Below are 17,690 nucleotides of genomic sequence, written 5' to 3'. Positions count from 1 at the left end.
CAGTGTTCTGCATGCAAAGGTTCATATCCCACCATGACAGATGGTGGAATTTGAATTCAATAAAAATCTGCAATTAAGAAAAGCTAGTCTCCTGATAACCATGTGATGACAGCCACTGTCAATTGTTGTAAAAACCCATTTGGTTCACAACCTTGCTTGAGGAAGGAAATCTGCCAACCTTACAAATGACTTCAACTGCAGCAATGTGGTTGATTCTGAGGCAATTTGGAAGGCAATAAAGACAGAAACACCCACATCCAGATGAAATTTTTTTTTTAAAATCTAAGAAAAAAAAAGTGCAATATTCAAGCCTATTTTTGCCTCCTCTGACACTGATGCTGTCTGTTTTCATATTGAACAAAACCCGATCAACATTCAGGCGCGAGCTGACAAGCAGTATGTGACATTGGCACCTCTAAAGTGCCAGGCAACAACCATCTCTTGTAAGAAAAAGTCTCACCAAGACATATTCAGTAACATTACATCCTTAGCCCCAACCCGCTATCAACATTATCATTGACTAGAAACTGAACTGGACCAATCGTTCAGATATTTTGTAAAATACTGGGAATTCTATGGCAAGTAACTCTTCTGACTCTCCAAAGCCTGTCCACCATCTACAAGGCAAAGGTCAAAAGTGTGATATGACATACGCAGATATGTGCAAATGTTCCTATTGGTTAGATAAGTGCACAGCACTCAAACTTGACAGCATCCATGACAAGAAGAAAGTGAGGACTGCAGATGCTGGAGATCAGAGCTGAAAATGTGTTGCTGGAAAAGCGCAGCAGGTCAGGCAGCATCCAAGGAGCAGGAGAATCGACATTTCGGGCATGAGCCTGAAGAAGGGCTCATCCCCGAAACGTCGATTTTCCTGCTCCTTGGATGCTGCCTGATCTGCTGAGCTTTTTCAGCAACACATTTTCAGTACCATTCATGACAAAGCAGTCTGTCTGATTGGCATCCCACCCACTCTCTTCATCATTCACTCCCTATGCCACAGTACACCTTGGATATGCTGTAGAAGCCCGTATCAATGGATTCGGTTTCCGCGGTTCCAGTTATCCGCGATTTACCACAGCCCGAAAATATTACATGGATGTCCAGAAATAATTCCAGGGGCTGGCAGGGAGGTAAGTTTTCCATTTAAATGATAGGGTTCACTACTATCTGCGGTTTCGGGCAACCGCGGTAGATCTTGGAATGTATCACCTGCGGATATGGAGGGGTGACAGGTGTTAATGTCTGTTACTTACTGGGTGTACCATCAGCAACTTGACAAAGCTTCATCATCAGGACCATTCAAATTGGTGATCTTGACCGTTCTAAAATTTAGGGCAGCAGGAAGTGTTGTCCTTTTTCATCCAAGCTTCATGCCACCTTGACCTGGACAAATCCATCCACTTTGTCGCCAAGTGGAGGATGGAGATTTGGAATTCCCTATCTGGCTGCACTGTGGAAATGAGTGGACATCACTGCACAAACTGCAATGGTTCAAAAAGACAGCTAGCAAGCATCTCCTTAGGCATGACTCAGAACAGCTAGAAAATACTGACCTTGCAAATGTTGCCCACAACCCACGAATAAGTTTGGGAAAGCATCTGGACTGGGTTCACCCTCTCGTGACTTCTCCTGACATTCTTTCCTTGTCTTGTATTTCTTTAGGTGCTGTACTGTGTGAATCCTGATAATGAGAACAGTCCTGAAATTTCCACCAAGACTCTGAACTGTGACACAATCACTCAGGTCAAGGAGAAGATTTTAGACACCATCTTCAAGAATTTACCTTGTTCACACAGACCCAAAGCTGCCGACATGGACTTGGGTGAGAATTATCACTAAGGACAGTAACTTTCAACACTACTGCTTCCCTGGCCGGGTGGGGCTTAGGTCTCTTACATTGACTGATTGCATTTGAGTGAATTTCAGTTTATTAACTGCAGCTTCACCAGGAGCTCCATTGTGATTACCCCAGATTTATTTCACACTTGACTCATTATTTTTGCTCTCACCCCAACCCTCTTTAAAACAAAACCAGAGGTATCAAGCTCAGTGTAATCAAGGCAGCAAGGTCACATTCGATTTGCCATAATTTTCTTACCTGTCTGGCTTTTTTTACTGTTGGGGTGAATGGTAATGGATTCTCGAAGGAGCAGTTTTCATTGTTAATTAGCCTTTAGCAGCTCTGTTTTTCCTCATTCGAAACAAAACTGTGTTAGCTTTAACAAAAAAAAAGCATAACTGCTTCCTTCAAAGCCCAAATGCTTCCAGTCTGTTTGAAGAAGAAAATGCAGCACCCAATGAGCAGTCTCACTGACGACTCAGCCCTAAGACAATACTCAAGTTTCTGAAGTGGGACTTGAACTTTCTAACTCAGAGGCAAGAGAGCAACCCACTGAGCCACAGCTGGCAGTATTTTATAGATACGGATTTGGAAAACTTGTTTCAAGAAAAAAGATCAGTAAAGATAAAACCTTCAAGCCAGCAGCTCAGTTAACAAGAGCGCCACAGCTTTCCATAAGTAAACTACGGGAAAACATTCAGAGTTGGGAGGCTCATGACCATTGTTAGATGCTGTTTTCACATTAAAATCCAATGGAACTTTGATAATAAACACACTGTGCACACTTCGGTTGAGATTGCAGAATCACTTTGCTGTGTAGGCAGGCAGCAGGTTGGAAGAACACAGCAAGCCAGGCAGCATCAGGAGGTGGAGAAGTCAACGTTTCCTGAGGACTGGGGGTGGGTGTGGGGGGAGCTGCAGATAAAACGGGGGAGGGGTACGGGTGGGGTAGGGGGTGTAGCAGGATGGTGAGATGAGGATAGGCGAACACAGGTAAAGGGTACGACCTCTACCTGTGATCACCTACCTCACCACCCCGCCCCCTCCTCCTCAACCCTCCCTTTTTCTGCAGCTCCCCTTCCACCCACCCCCAGCCCTGAAGAAGGGTTACACCTGAAATGTTGACTTCTCCGCCTTCTGATGTTGCCTGGCTTGCTGTGTTCTTCCAACCCCCTGCTTGTCTACCTTGATTCCAGCATCTGCAGTTTTTTTTTGTCTCTGTTCACTTTGCTGTTACATTAAAGTCACAGGGAATGATTGATGTGAAAATTTCCGATGTAGCTAGCCAAATGCGTGAGACAGAAAGGGATCAAGGCTGAAGATAATAAATTTAGATATGAAAATCTGGGAGGAGATTCAAGAAGAGCATAAACACTGTTATGGATAGGTTGATCCAAATGGCCTGTTCTGTACTGTATAGCCCTATCTAATCTTGATTGCATTTACATTGGGAGATGGTGGCATAGGAATTTTGCCATTGGACTCGTAACTGAGCAACTCAGGATAATGCATTAAGGAATGCAGGTTCAGATCCTACCCTGGGCTGTTGGTGAAATTTGAATTTTGTAAATAAATATTAACTATAACACTATTCTCAGTATTGGTGACAATGGCAACCATTATTCATTGTTGAAAGAACCCATCTGTCCTTAAGGGGAGGCAATCTGTCTTCCTTACCTGGTCTGGCCTACATGTGACTCCAGACTCTCAGCAACATGGTTGACTCGAGAATTGATAGATTCTTGATGTCTCAAGGAATTAAGGGCTACGGGGAGAATGCGGGTAAGTGGAGTTGAAATGCCTATCAGCCATGATTGAATGGCGGAGTGGACTCGATGGGCTGAATAGCCTTACTTCCACTCTTATGTCTTATGGTCTTATGGTCTTGTGGACTCTTAATTGTCCTCTGACGTGGCTTTAGCAAGTTACTCGGTTCAAGGGCAGCGAGGAATGGGTAACAAATGCATGTTTTGCTGGCAATGCCACACATCCCAGGAAAGAATAAAGAAAATATTAGTCTCAAAGAGCTTCACAAGAATGTAACCAGACAGATTTTGACAATGAGTCACATAAAGGGAGATTAGGACAGGCGACCAAAGACTTAGTCAAATATAGTATTAATCTGTGTTTCAAAGGAAGAAAAGGAGGTGCTGAGGTACAGAAAGAGGGAATTTCTGTGTAGACAACCAAGAAAGCTGTAAGTCAGCCAGCGATGGTGTTTTTACCACATGTGGGGATGTGCATGTGATCAGAATTGGAGGAGTGTAGAAATCTGTAAGGTTAAAGGCTGGGAAAATTAATATGGATGGGAGAAGGGTGAAATTGTGGTTGTCTTTGAAAACAAGGATGAAGACACAGCCAAACATTGGGATGTCATCAAGGGATGGGTTGAAATATGAAAACAAAGGGCATTCAACAAGGTGCTGGGAGCCAGGATACTGTGCGAGTTATTGACCCCTTCGTGACAGGGATGGCAAAAGGTGATACACAAAAAAACAGTACACCCCAAAAAAAACCAGGCTGCTGCTGATTATGTCCAACCTACACACTGGTGGAAAGAAATTACATCTTGAATGACCTCCAAAGGAAAAATGCGATAAAGCTAACCTTCTAGTCAAAGTCAATGAAACCATTTACAGGCAGCTTTTGAGCTGAAAAAGATTTCCTCCTTATCTTCATGTAGTTGAGACTTCCTCCCCCATTGAATGAAGTGTTTGTTTTCGTGAGATAATGATGCCCCATTGATCGGAATAGACTTTGCGATTTTGTTGACTCCTTTTTAATGTTCTTTTTCCCTTGCTGCTCCATCCTGTTAACTTACACTCGACAGAGTGGCGACAGGGAAGGATGGCCAGGGTGATCCTGCAGGATGAGGACGTCACTACGAAGATAGAGAATGACTGGAAGAGGTTGAACACACTGGCACATTATCAGGTGAGATGGGGGGGAGGGGGTGGTGGGGGCATGGCTGTGCTGGGTCAGCTGTCAATCACTGAGACAGAGAGAGAGAGAGAGCAATATTGGATTGGTCAGACTAATTCCTTGTGGCAATGCAAACAGCAGATTGTTTCCTCTGATACAAATGTCCTTTCTTCATTAATGTGCAAATAATTTGGGAGATAAGCCATCAACTGCTAAATTAGGGATTTGACTTTGGACCATATTGGTGTTAAATTAAATGCCACAATGTTGACTGTCAGCACGGAGGTAGGAAGAGAAAACAGATTAGAAATTGATTGGATTGGAGATGAGATAATGAAGACAGGAGTTAATTCTTTCATCGGAAAGGGCAAGTTATCCTTGACAAATCCTGTCAAAATTTCCAAAGCTGTTAGCACTCTCACAGCACAGGTGGCTCCTGTATTGAAACTGATAGATATTTTTCGTTCTTTGATGATTTTAATGCTCACCTGTATAAAAAGCATGCAAGTTTCTGTGTTGTATCAATCTCGGGTTTGCAAATAAGGAACAAATTAAAAGCAAGATATTTGTGGATGCGGAAGATCTGAAATAAAGTGCTGGAGAATCTCAGCAGATCTGGGAGCATTTGGAGTTTAATGTGGCTGTCCTTTGGAACTCAGTTCTGAACTTTGTTTCACTCCCTACAAAAAACAGCAAGACCTGCTGAGCCCCTCCAGCGCTTTTCGTTTTAAATTCAGATCTCCAGCATCTGCAGCATTATGCTTTCATTTTAGAAGCTAATATTTGTGCTTGAAATTAATAAGATAGAGCACAAAGCTAATATTTTCAATCAAGGAGCACCCCCGCCCCCAGTTTCTCCAGCATATTCCTTTTTTAATACAAAGATTAGTTTGAATATTAAGTCCATATGTTTTCTATTTGGGTATAATCAATTAAAGTGAAGAGATAATGTTTAGAATCATAGAAATCCTACAATATGGAAACAGGCCCTTCGGCCCTACAATTCCACATCGACCTTCCGAAGAGTATCCCACCCAAACCCATTCCCCATTACTCTACATTTACCCCTAACCTACACATCCCTGAACGCTATGAGCAATTTAGCATGGCCAATTCACCTAACCTGCACATCTTTAGATTGTGGGAGGAAACCCACGCAGACACGAGGAGAATGTGCAAACTCTACACAGACAGTCACCTGAGGCTGGGATCGAACCCAGGTCCCTGGCGCTGTAAGGCAGCAGTGCTAACCACTCTGGGAAAGGAATTAAATGGATAATGTTGAGTTCTGCTGGGAGTCAGTGCATTGATGGAGCAATGGCACATAATGGCTGGGCTGAAATCCTTGTTCATGATAACACTCCCTCAAAACCTGACCATTTTATGTCACACTTTGTGCCCAAGGTGTGGTTGGTTCAGTGAAGATATCATGCTGCCTCTCCATCCCTGACATCCTGCTTTACACTAAGATTATACAAATGGAAGGCTTATCTTTCATTTCAGGACACAAAGCATTTGGATGGCACCAACTCAGTGTTAAAACACCCGATGATAATATTCAGATAGAAGCTTAAGGCATGTTGTTGCAACAGACCATAGAGAACTTCACTCTGCATCTAAACTGTGCAGTGGACTATGTGGGAATTCTTCTGAAAAAAAGCGACATCAAAAGTAGAACTATATCATTCCCCATAAGTGATACACTCACCTCTATGAGCTCCAGAAAATGAGATAAATATATACAGTTCAATTATTGCATGAAATGTGAGATAAAGGAAACATCATCTCCAACTACCCCTCCATCCTAACATCGGGATACAGGAGCAGAGTTAGGCCGTTTGGCCCATCAAACCTGCTGACATGTTTCTGGACCCCATTCTCCTATGTTCTCCCAATAATACTTGATTCCCTTACTAATCAAGAACCTATCTATCTCTCTCTTCAACACATTCAATGATTTGGCCTCCATAGTTTAATGTGGTAATGAGTTCCACAGATTCACCACCCTCTGGCTAAAGAAATTCCTCCTCATCTCAGTTCTAAAGGCCATGCCCTTGGGTCATAGTCTCTCCAACTAGTGAAAGCATCTTTTCCATGTTCATTCTCTCTAGGCCTCTCGGCATCCTGTAAGTTTCAATTAGATCCTCCCTCACCCTTCTAAGCTCCATTGAGAAGAGACCCAGAGTATTCAACCGCTCCGCATATGACAAGCCCTTCGTCCACAGGATCATTCTCTTAAACCTCCTCTGGGCCCTCTCCAGATTTCAGCATATCCTTCCTTAAATTTGGGGCCTAAGACTGGTCACAATATTCCAAATGTGGTCTGACCATCACCATATACAACCTCAGCACTGCATCTCTGCTCTCAAATTGCCCTGTTGAAATGCATGCTAACACTGCATTTGCCCTCTGAACTGCCAGCTGAACCTCTTAGTTATAAGGGAATCCTGAACTAGGACTCCTAACTTCTTTTGTGCTTCACACTTCTGAAGCCTTTCCCCATTTAGAAAATAGTATATGCCTCTAATCTTCCTACCAAAGTGTGTAACCTCACAATATCGCCAAATTTCATTTCATCTGCTAGCCACACTGTTAGTCTGCCCAAGTACTTCTGCAGCCTCCCTCAACACAACCTGCCCCTCCACCTATCCTTGTGTCATCTGCAAATTTACTGACAATGTCCTCAGTTCCTTCATCCAGATAATTAATGTACAATAAGAGGGCTTTTCTCACTGGATGAAGAAGGATGAGAGGTGACTTGATAGAGGTGTACAAGATGATGAGAGGCAGAGATACAGTGAATAGTCAGAGACTTTTTCCTAGGGCAGAAATATCTTATCATGAGGAGGCATAAGTTTAAGGTGATTGAAGGAAGGTGTCGGGAAGATGTCAGAGGTAGGTTCTTTACACAGAGTGGTGGGTGCTTGGAATGCATTGTCAGTGGTAGTGGTAGAGTCAGATACATCAATAGCATTTAAATGACTCTTGGATAGGCACGTGGATGATAGTACAACAAAGGGAATGTGGGTTAGTTTGATCTTAAAGCAGGATAAAAGGTCGGCACAGCATTGAGGGCCGAAGGGCCTGTACTGTGCTGCACTATTCTATGTTCTATGTAACAGTTGTGCTCCAAGCACTGTACCTAAGGAACTCCCCTAGTCATTGGCTATCATTCTGAAAAAGACCCCTTTAGCTTCACTCTCTGCCTTCTGCCAACCAGCTAATCCTGCATCCATGTGAGTACCTTGCCCCAAGCACCACCGGCTCTTATCTTAGCAGCACCTTCTCAAAAGGCCTTCTGGAAATCCAAATAGATAATGTTCACTGACTTTCCTTTATCTAATTTGCTTGTTATCTGCTCAAAGAATTCTAACAGACTTGTCAGGCATGACCTCTCTTGACCTCCAAGTAATTCCACATCTTACCCTTAATAATGGTCTCTAAAACCTTATCCAACATTGAAGTCAGACTAACCAGCCAATAGTTTCCTTTCCTCTGCCTCCCTCCCTTCCTTAGGGTTCCTTCATTTGAGCTCTCTAATCAAGTCTGCCGCATTACTCCTTACCAAATCCAGAATTGCTTGTTCCCTAGTGGGCTCTACCACAAGCTTTTCCAAAAAAAACGCGTAGACATTTCACACATTTTTCTTGGGATCGATTACCAACCCGTATTTTCCCAGTTGACCTGCACATTGAAATTCCCCATGATTATTATAATAACGCTTTCCTTATAAGCCTTTTCTATCTTCTGATTTATTTTCTTCCCCACATCCTGACTACTCTATGGCGGCCTTTACATAACTCCCATTAGGATGGTTTTTCCTTTGCACGTCCTCAACTCTACCAACCTACACCTTCTGCCTCTACATCACTTCTTTCTATCGTTTTAATTTCAATTCTCACTAACAAGGCAAACACGCTCTTTCTGCCCATCCACCAGTCCTTTCGATAGAATGTTTATCATTGGATATTAGCTTCTGAGCACTGGTCCCCCTGCAGAAGCATATCTATGATACCCACAATATCGAACCTGCCAAATCAAAATTGTGCCACAAGCTCATTTATCTTTTTATGTGTGCTGCATGTATTTAATGCACCCTCAGTCCTGCATTGGCTGCCCCCTTTCTCACAGATGTTGCCTTATCTGCTGTGCTTGAAGTTAATTTCCTGAGCCTTTCCATACTCTCCATCTTATTACATGTTCTGGAAGCCTTAATAACTTCTGCTGACCCCTCCTTCCCTTTAACTTTTTCCATGATTTTCCATGCAACTAAACAACCTCCCTCCCCTGCCCTGTCACTATTTCATTCTTAGGAACTTAACACACAAGCCACATTTAAGGAAAATGGTGGATTGCGAACTGGAAAACCTGTGGGGTGGCAATGAAAGTTAACATTTTGTTAGAATCGTTTTAGTGCTTTGACAAAGGGATAAAGCTCTTATGTTGGGAATGTGTTTATGCGATATTATTGATTACTGAGGCCAAAATTGTGCTGTGAGGCGATATGGTGGTGAGCATCGATAGTGAAAATTACTCACCATGTAGATGTTGTATTCTGATGTCCAACATGAAGGTGAAGAATTATGACATAATCACTGCAAGTTTATTGAGTGACAATCAATCTTTTCTCACTGGGAAATGGTCCGATAGAGCGGATCTCTCCTGACACTTCTCGTGATTGATTTGGAGAATCTGCTGCTTTATGACAATGGGGGCCTTAAAATAGTCACCAATAAATCCAAAAAAGCATTCAGCAGAAACGTCTTTAACCAGAGTGCTGTCAGAATATGCAACTTGTTATGTGCAATAAGTAGTTGAAGTAAATAATGTCAATGCTTGCAAACAAATTCTAGAAGCGCACATAGGGGCAAAGGAGTGGGAGTAAAGGATGATTTGTTGAAGTGACATGTGGAAACACCAGCATAGATCATTTGGGTTGAACAGCCCATTTCTGTCAATCCACATGATCAACTGTGATATGAGAAGGAATATCCACTGCACAGGCAGTGCATAATATATGCAAGACTTTCAATGTGTCTCCCAATAATCTTCCAGGATCTTTCCTCATGGTTATCATTTTTGTGATATTTCATCAGACAAGCCAAAAAAGTCAGGATGAGCTGAGTGACTCCTGTACCACAGCGCCACCAATGCTGGAGGACTGAATAGCAGGCAAATGTGTTTTCAAAATTAACAAAAAATGTTATTGCTTTGACCACTTTAGGAATTGCATTACCAACGCCACAAAATTATGGCAGCAGGCAATATTATCCAAATAAATTATACTGTGTGTGTGTGTGTGTGTGTGTGTGCATGTGGGTTGAGACAGAGGAAAATAATCTTTCCTGGAAGTGAATTCAGGATCAGTGGTGTTAGAGCAGTCCTTGATGCCTTTCCGTTGTTATGCCAACTAATAATAAGATGGAACAAACTGCTCAAAGCCTTTAGAATCCTTGATTGGAATCTTTCCTGGAGTATCCTGTGCTGTCTGTTCAAACTATCTGAATCCCTTGATTGGGTTGCTGACTGGTAATCACTCCAAATATGCGTTATTTTACTTGTAATTAAAAAAAAAGCAAAGTCTCTGAGTTGCTTAATGAGTTTTCCATATTTTCTGTTTGATTCCCAAAAACCCCAATTCTCCACAGGTGACAGATGGTTCTGTAGTTGCTCTGGTGCCCAAACAAACAACAGCGTACAATGCTGCCAATAATTCGACTGTGTCTCGAACCTCAGCTAGCAAATATGGTGAGTCCTCGTCTCCCCATTTCACCTCAAAAGACCCTTCTTTCTTTTACAAAATAGTTCTTGCACTCCCATCATTTCCGTCTGTAATTTCATTCCATCCTTCTATTCAATGGTACAGGGAAGTGATATCCCAGGGGGATTGAGTGCCATGATAGGTTTGGAGCTGGGACAGCAGAGGGAGACAGCAGAATGCTGATTAACGTACAATTACATGAACATGTACAACACAGAAGCAGGCCATTCATATCAAAGACTCCACCTCAATGTTTACGAGCGACATATTATTGCACAAACAGAAGTCGCTGCAAAAGCTCAGCAGGTTTGGCAGCATATGCGGAGGGGAATCCGAGTTCACCTTTCGGGTTGAGTGACCCTCCCTCAGAACTGTTTCTGAAGTAATTTTGTTTCTGATTTACAGCTCCTACAGTTCTTTCAGTTTTACATAACCTTGCATGGTGTTCTCAAACCATCAGTGAATCCTTCCCTTCCTTCCTCATGTACTTACCGAACTGTCCCTTAACTGCATTTACTCTTTTCCTCATCCTCTTCACCTTGCGACGATGGCTGTTGATGAAGTAATTAGTATGGAAACAGGCCCCTCAGCCCACACCGACCCTCTGAAGAATAACTCACCCAGACCCATTTCCCTCCCACTACTGCACCTAACACCAAGGGCAATTTAGCATGGCCAATTCACCTGGCCTGCTCATCTTTGGACTGTGGGAGGAAGCTGGAGCACCCGGAGGAAACCCACGCAGAGATGGCGAGAACAAGCAAACTGCACACAGACAGCCGCCCAATGCTGGGATCGAACCTGGGACCCTGCTACTGTGAGGCAGCAATGCTAACCACTGAGACACCATGCCACCCTGGTTCTGTTAGACACAGATGTACTCCCAAAGCTTTGCTTATGTGTCCAGCCTTCATATCTGACTCTAGTGACTGTCACCAGCAGATTTGACTACGGGTGCACTAGGACACTGCCATTCTCCTCTGGTTGTTTCAGGTCACTCAACCCAAAAATTCAACTCCGATTTCCCTCCATACGTGCTGCCAGACCTGCTGAGCTTTTGCAGTGACTTCTGTTTGTGCAATGTCATGTGGCGTGTAAAACACCGAGGTGGAGCCTTTGGCCTGTTTCTGTGTCATTTGTGCACGTATAAAGTTTATAGCACGGGCTGATGAATTAATGATCAGAAGGTGAAAGCACTGGGCAGCGACCGGGAGCAGGGGCCCTGGATAGTGACTGGATGAAGCTCACCTTGCATAGAACTGGAATAAAGTAACCCATCTGTGCTCCCCCCGCTCCTGTAGTGACATCATTGAAGTCAACCTGTTTAGCACAGAGCTGGATTAAGTTTGGGAAATTGACAGTGTTGGTAATTTAGTCCATCCTATTGATTTTTGGGAATTTGTGATCACATTTACTGGCACAGGCAGTCGATGATTTGTAGCTAGTTTTTAATAGTTTTGTTGAGTTTGCTAAGCAGCGGTTTAGATATTAGTTAATTAGATGAAGAAAACATCGAACCTTGACAGTTGGGGATGACTCACTGATGTAAAAGAACACACAGTCTGTCAGCACAGAATGTTTTAGTCCTGTTAAGATGGCAGGAGTATCATTTTGCTCTCCAGTCGAGGTGTTAAGAATCATTCTCAGGGTCTTCCTCCTCTTGTACTGGTCCATCTTCCATCAAAGAAAGCAGCTGTCCAAGGACTGCCTGATGAGAACTCGCCTGTATCCCGGGACACTGAAACATCATCTTTCCAGGACCAGGTTAAGTTGTCTGAACTCTTTAACCAATAGTCTTGGAATAACTCCTCATGATATCAAATAACCATATCCCCCATGCACAGCTCCCTTTGAAGGTCAGTTTTCATTCTGTCGACGAAAAAAACCCTCTTACTTTTGAAAACAGTGCCCTGATAATAAGGTAGAATTGGCACCAAATAAACTGTTGATACTAGTTTAATGTGCATCTCTTTTTAATTTTTCCCTTTATTTTTATATTCTAGTATATTAGAAGGTTAATTACAGCTGTAACGGATGTTAAATGCAGTCTCACACTACACAGTAAAAATTCACTTTTTAAAGGTTCCCAATTTCCAGCAAACCACTACATATAGGCCCAGAAGAAAATTACCTTCCTCTGTCCTTCAACCACTGCGAGCAGTTAATTGTCCTTTTCCAGGAAAGACATTAGGCATCTGGAAGGCCTCAAGCCTGCAGGGTCATGAAAGGCACTGCATAAATCCATCTGTTTTTTTTTTGTAGAAACCATGATCCGGTATACAGGCAGCCCTGACAGTCTGCGCTCTCGCACTCCGATGATCACTCCTGACCTGGAGACAGGGGTCAAGGTCTGGCACCTGGTCAAGAACCATGAGCATGGAGACCAGAAGGAGGGAGATCGGGGCAGTAAGATGGTGTCTGAGATCTACCTGACTCGGCTACTTGCTACAAAGGTAATGTTTAGCAACTGGAAATTTAGGAAACCAGAAACTGCTCATGTTAACCCGATTCTTCAATTCAGGCTATGAAGTCACCCCAGAAAAAACTACCCTTCAGTTCTAGACAGAAGCCTCTTGCCAGAAAACCTCACTCTTGGGTAGATTTGGTGGGGGGAGCTGGAGTAAGACAGCTTGTAAACCATGTGAGAATTCCCTATAGCGAAGGAAATCTGCTGCCTGTGTGACTCCAGGCCAACAGTAATGTCCTCTGAAATGGTCTAGTGGGTCATTCAGTTGTATCAACTGCTTGGAGGTCTCAATAAAGGAATGAAACTGGACAGGCCACCTGGCATCAACAAAGGCACCGGAAATGACAATGGCAAACACAGCCCTGTAGACGGTACAAAGTTCTCCTTAACATCTGGGGGCTAGTGCCAACATTGGTAGAGTTGACTCACAGAATAGTCAAGCATTGGCCTGAGCTTGGTATGGTCCTCCGTGCCACAGCCAGTCATCATCCCTGGGTACATGCCCTGTCCCACCAATGGGATACAACCAAAATAGTTGGTAGCACAGTGGTATACAATCAGGAGGGAGCTTTCGTATGAGTCCTCAACATTGACTCCAAAACCCATGGAGTCTCAGGGCATCAAGTCAAACACGGTCAAGGAACCCTTGTACTTCTCTGTACACTGCACTGGTGAATCAGTACTGTTCCATGTTGAGCACCACTTGAAGGTATTGTTAAGGGTGGCAAGGGCAGAAAATGCACACATGATGGGAGATTTCAATGTTCAGCACCATCACTGGCTCAGCAGCACCAATAATGACCAAACTGTTTGAGTCTTACAGGATATAGCTGATGGACTTGTTTTGCAGCAGATAGGGGGAACCATACTTGATCTCATCCTCAACAATCTGCTGACTGCGGATAGATCTGTCCCCACGATTGGTAAGAGTGACCACTATCTAATCCTTGGGGAGATGATTGTGTGGCACTATCACCATGCTATATGGGATAGACTTCGAACTGACAAAGCAACTTAAGACTACGCAGCCAGGAGGCGCTGTGAGCCATCTACAGCAGCAGAGTTGTACTCCAACACAATCTGTAACGTCATGGCCCAGCATGATCCCCACTCTACTATTACCATCAAGTCAGGGGATCAACCCTTGTTGAATGGAGAGTGCAGGAGGGTGTGCGAGGGACACTAGGCATACCTAAAAATGATGTGCTGACCTGGTGAAGCCACCTGGTGTGGCAAACAGCAGAAGAAGCAGCAAGTGATAAATAGAACTAAGCAAATCTACAACCAACAGTTTAGATCTAAGCTCTGCAGTCCTGCCATATCTGGGTATGGAAGATTTACTCCACAAATATCCCCATCCTCTATAAAAGGAGAGCCCACAGCATCAGTACAAAAGATAAAGCTGAAACATTCAGTGGTCTTCAGCCAGAAGTACCAAGTGAATGATCCATCTCCGTCTCCTCCAGTGCTCCTCAGCATTACAGACACCAGATGTCAGCCAATTCAACTCACTCCATGTGAATTGTACAAGAAATGGCTGGAAGCACTAAATACTACAAATGCTCTGAGTCCTGACAACATTCCAGCAATAATACTAAAGACTTGAGCTTCAGAACGTGCTGCTCCCTGAGCCAAGCTATTCAAGAACAGCTACAACACTGGCATCAACCTGATGATTGGAAAATTGCCCAAGTACGTCCTGCATATTAAAACCTGAACAAACCCAGCAGCCAATTACTGCCCAATCATAATCATCAATAAAGCAATGGAAGAGGTCATGAAGAGTGCTATCAAGCAGCACCCGCTCAGCAATAACCTGCTCAGTGACATCCACTTTGGGTTCCTCCAGGACCACTCAGCTCCTGACCTCATTACAGCCTTGGTTCAAACATGGACAAAAGAGCTGAATTCCAGAGGGGAGATGGGAGTGACAACCCATGACATCAAGGCTGCATTCGACTGAGAGTGGCATCAAGGAGCCTGAGCAAAAGTGGAATCAGCGGGAATTGGGGGAAACTCTCTGCTGGTTGCAGTCATATGAAACACACAGGAAATTTCCTTTGGTTATTGGAGGTAAGTCACCTCAGCTCCAGGACATCTCTACTGGAGTTCCTCAGAGTAGTGTCCTCAACCAAACCATCTTCAACTGTTCTATCAGAAGTTCAGAAATGGGATGTTTGCTGACAACTGTACAATGTTCAGCAACATTCTTGACTCCTCAAATAGTGAAGCAGCTCATATTGAAGGTTAGCACATTCTGGACAATATCCAGGCACAGGCTGAAAAGTGGCAAATAATATTCGTGCCACTCAAACACCAAGCAGTGATCATCTCAAACAAGAGAAAATCTAACCATCACCTCTCGACATTCAATGGCGTTACTGTCTCCCACTATCAATTTCTTGGGGTTACTACTTAACAGAAGCTGAACTGGACTGGCCATATAAAACAGAGTCAACAAGAGCACGGTGGCTCAGTGGTTAGCACTGCTACCTCACAGCACCAGGGACCCAAGTTCAATTCCAGCCTTGGGCGACTGTCTGTGTGGATTTTGTACATTTTCCCCGTGTTTGCGTGGGTTTGTTCCTACAGTCCAAAGATGTGCCCCATTTAGGTGGATTGGCCATACTAAATTGCCCATAGTGTTCAGGGATGTGTAGGTTAGATGCATTAGTCAGGGATAAATGTAAGAGCAATAGAGCAGGGGTATGGGGCTGGATGGGATCTTCTTCAGAGAATTGGAGTGGACTTGTTGTGCCGAATGGCCTGTTTCCACACTGTAGGGATTCTGTGATTCACTTCCCATACAAAGAGCAAGTCAGAGGCTAGGAATCTAGCAGTGAGTAACTCCTCAGAAGCTGTCCAACACCTACAAGACACAAGGCATGAGTGGAATACTCCCCACTTGCCTGGCTGAGTGCACTTTGCTTAAGAAGCTTGACACCATCTGGGTAAAACCCAGATCACTTGATTTGCACCGTATCCATCCACTCCCTCTAGCAACAGTACCATCTTCATAATGTAGTGCAGAAATTCACCAAGATTCTTCGGACAGCACATTCCAAACCCATGATCACTGCGATTTAGAAGGACAAAGAGTACAGATACATGGGAACACCACCCTTTCAATTCTGACTTGGAAATATGTCCCATTCCTTCAATGGCACTGGGTCAAAAATCCTGGTATTTTCCTCCCCAGTGACATCAGTAATCCACTTCGGACAAATGGACTGCAGTGATTAACGAAGGCAGCTCACCACCACCTCACCTTCTCAACGGCAACGCCGATTTAGCAATACAAACAGGCCGAACCTTCAATGCTCACATCTCATCAACAAAGAATAAAAAGTATCAAGTATAAAGTTACAGTGGGAGAGCAAGACAGCAGCACCCATTCTAGATTGCTGTGGAATGATGGTCCAAAAATGGTTCAAACCTCATCAGGTTTTGGTGCAGGAGCACATCCTTCCCTCTGTATTAACTGAGGGCAGATGTGTCCAGTGCTGTCAGAAAATCTCAAGGCTTGTTCACTTTCCTGCAACTTCTTCCAATCAAAAAAGGAATCTGGGAATTAAATATTTAAACACTCACTTACGAAAGTAAAGCCCTGAGGTTTCCACAATTAAAAGATGCCCCAAGCAGCCTTACTTTAAGCAGGTACCAGGTAGGACATCTGAGACACTCTTCCAATCTGTATATGAATGTGTGTTTTTTTAATTTTGTGTGTGGTGGCATTGGATGCACATTCATCTTTTCAAGGAGAGAGCCAGGTGTGTTCAGTACCTTAAGTTAAATGAAGCGTGGCAATTTGAACCAGGGAGCAGGAGATCTGCCCAGTTAATTTTTGTGATGCTCAATCTATTTTATTTACAAGTTAATGAAGAAATGAAGATTCCTTCTGTTCACCATTTGTGACAAAAGCATGTCACGAACATAGAGGGAATCATCCCCTCCCAATGAGACATAGAGTACCATGAGAGATTAATACATCAGTGGACACACACACACACACACACACACGACAAACATACAGCACAAAAACACACACAACACACATATACATACACAGACAACACACAATCAACACACAGCATATTCATAAACAATACACAAACACACAACACACACAAACACATACACAAACACACAACATCAACACACACACGCGCACAAACATGCAACATACAAACAACACACAACATGCGCACACAAACACACACAACACACAAAAACACACACAATACAAACAAACCCACATAACACACAAGCACATACACAACACACACAACACATACAACAATCACACAAAACACACAGAAACACACAAATACAAACACACACACAAGCACACAAACACACGTACACACACACACAACATGCACACAACAGAAACACATACACAAACACACATCACGTACACACAAACACACAGCACACACACAAACTCATGCGGCACACACAAACATACCCAAATACATGCACAACACACACAAATGCGCACATGCACACAAACACACACACACAACACATGAACATACACAGCACACACACAAACACACAGACACACACACACACACACACACACACACACACACATATACACAAACACATACGCAAAAACAAACACACACACACACATTGTGCCATTATATGTGAATTGAGAGGGGAAAGGCCCTTTCAGGAGACCACCGTGTAGT

At 43.5% G+C, this 17,690-nt stretch overlaps 1 protein-coding gene across 1 annotated transcript in view; it reads left to right on the top strand.

Annotated features, from left to right (window-relative positions):
• plxna4 (plexin A4) overlaps positions 1-17,690 on the top strand; it is a 630,201-nt gene that overhangs the window by 586,651 nt on the left and 25,860 nt on the right. Inside the window, exons 25-28 of the mRNA XM_060842703.1 lie at positions 1,666-1,825; positions 4,674-4,777; positions 10,414-10,513; positions 12,789-12,979. Coding sequence (XP_060698686.1) covers positions 1,666-1,825; positions 4,674-4,777; positions 10,414-10,513; positions 12,789-12,979 — 555 coding nt within the window. The remainder of the gene's footprint in view (positions 1-1,665; positions 1,826-4,673; positions 4,778-10,413; positions 10,514-12,788; positions 12,980-17,690) is intronic.

Source organism: Hemiscyllium ocellatum, chromosome 23 (genome assembly GCF_020745735.1).
Source record: "Hemiscyllium ocellatum isolate sHemOce1 chromosome 23, sHemOce1.pat.X.cur, whole genome shotgun sequence".
Lineage (NCBI taxonomy): Eukaryota > Metazoa > Chordata > Chondrichthyes > Orectolobiformes > Hemiscylliidae > Hemiscyllium > Hemiscyllium ocellatum.
This window is presented reverse-complemented; position numbering and strand designations above follow the sequence as displayed.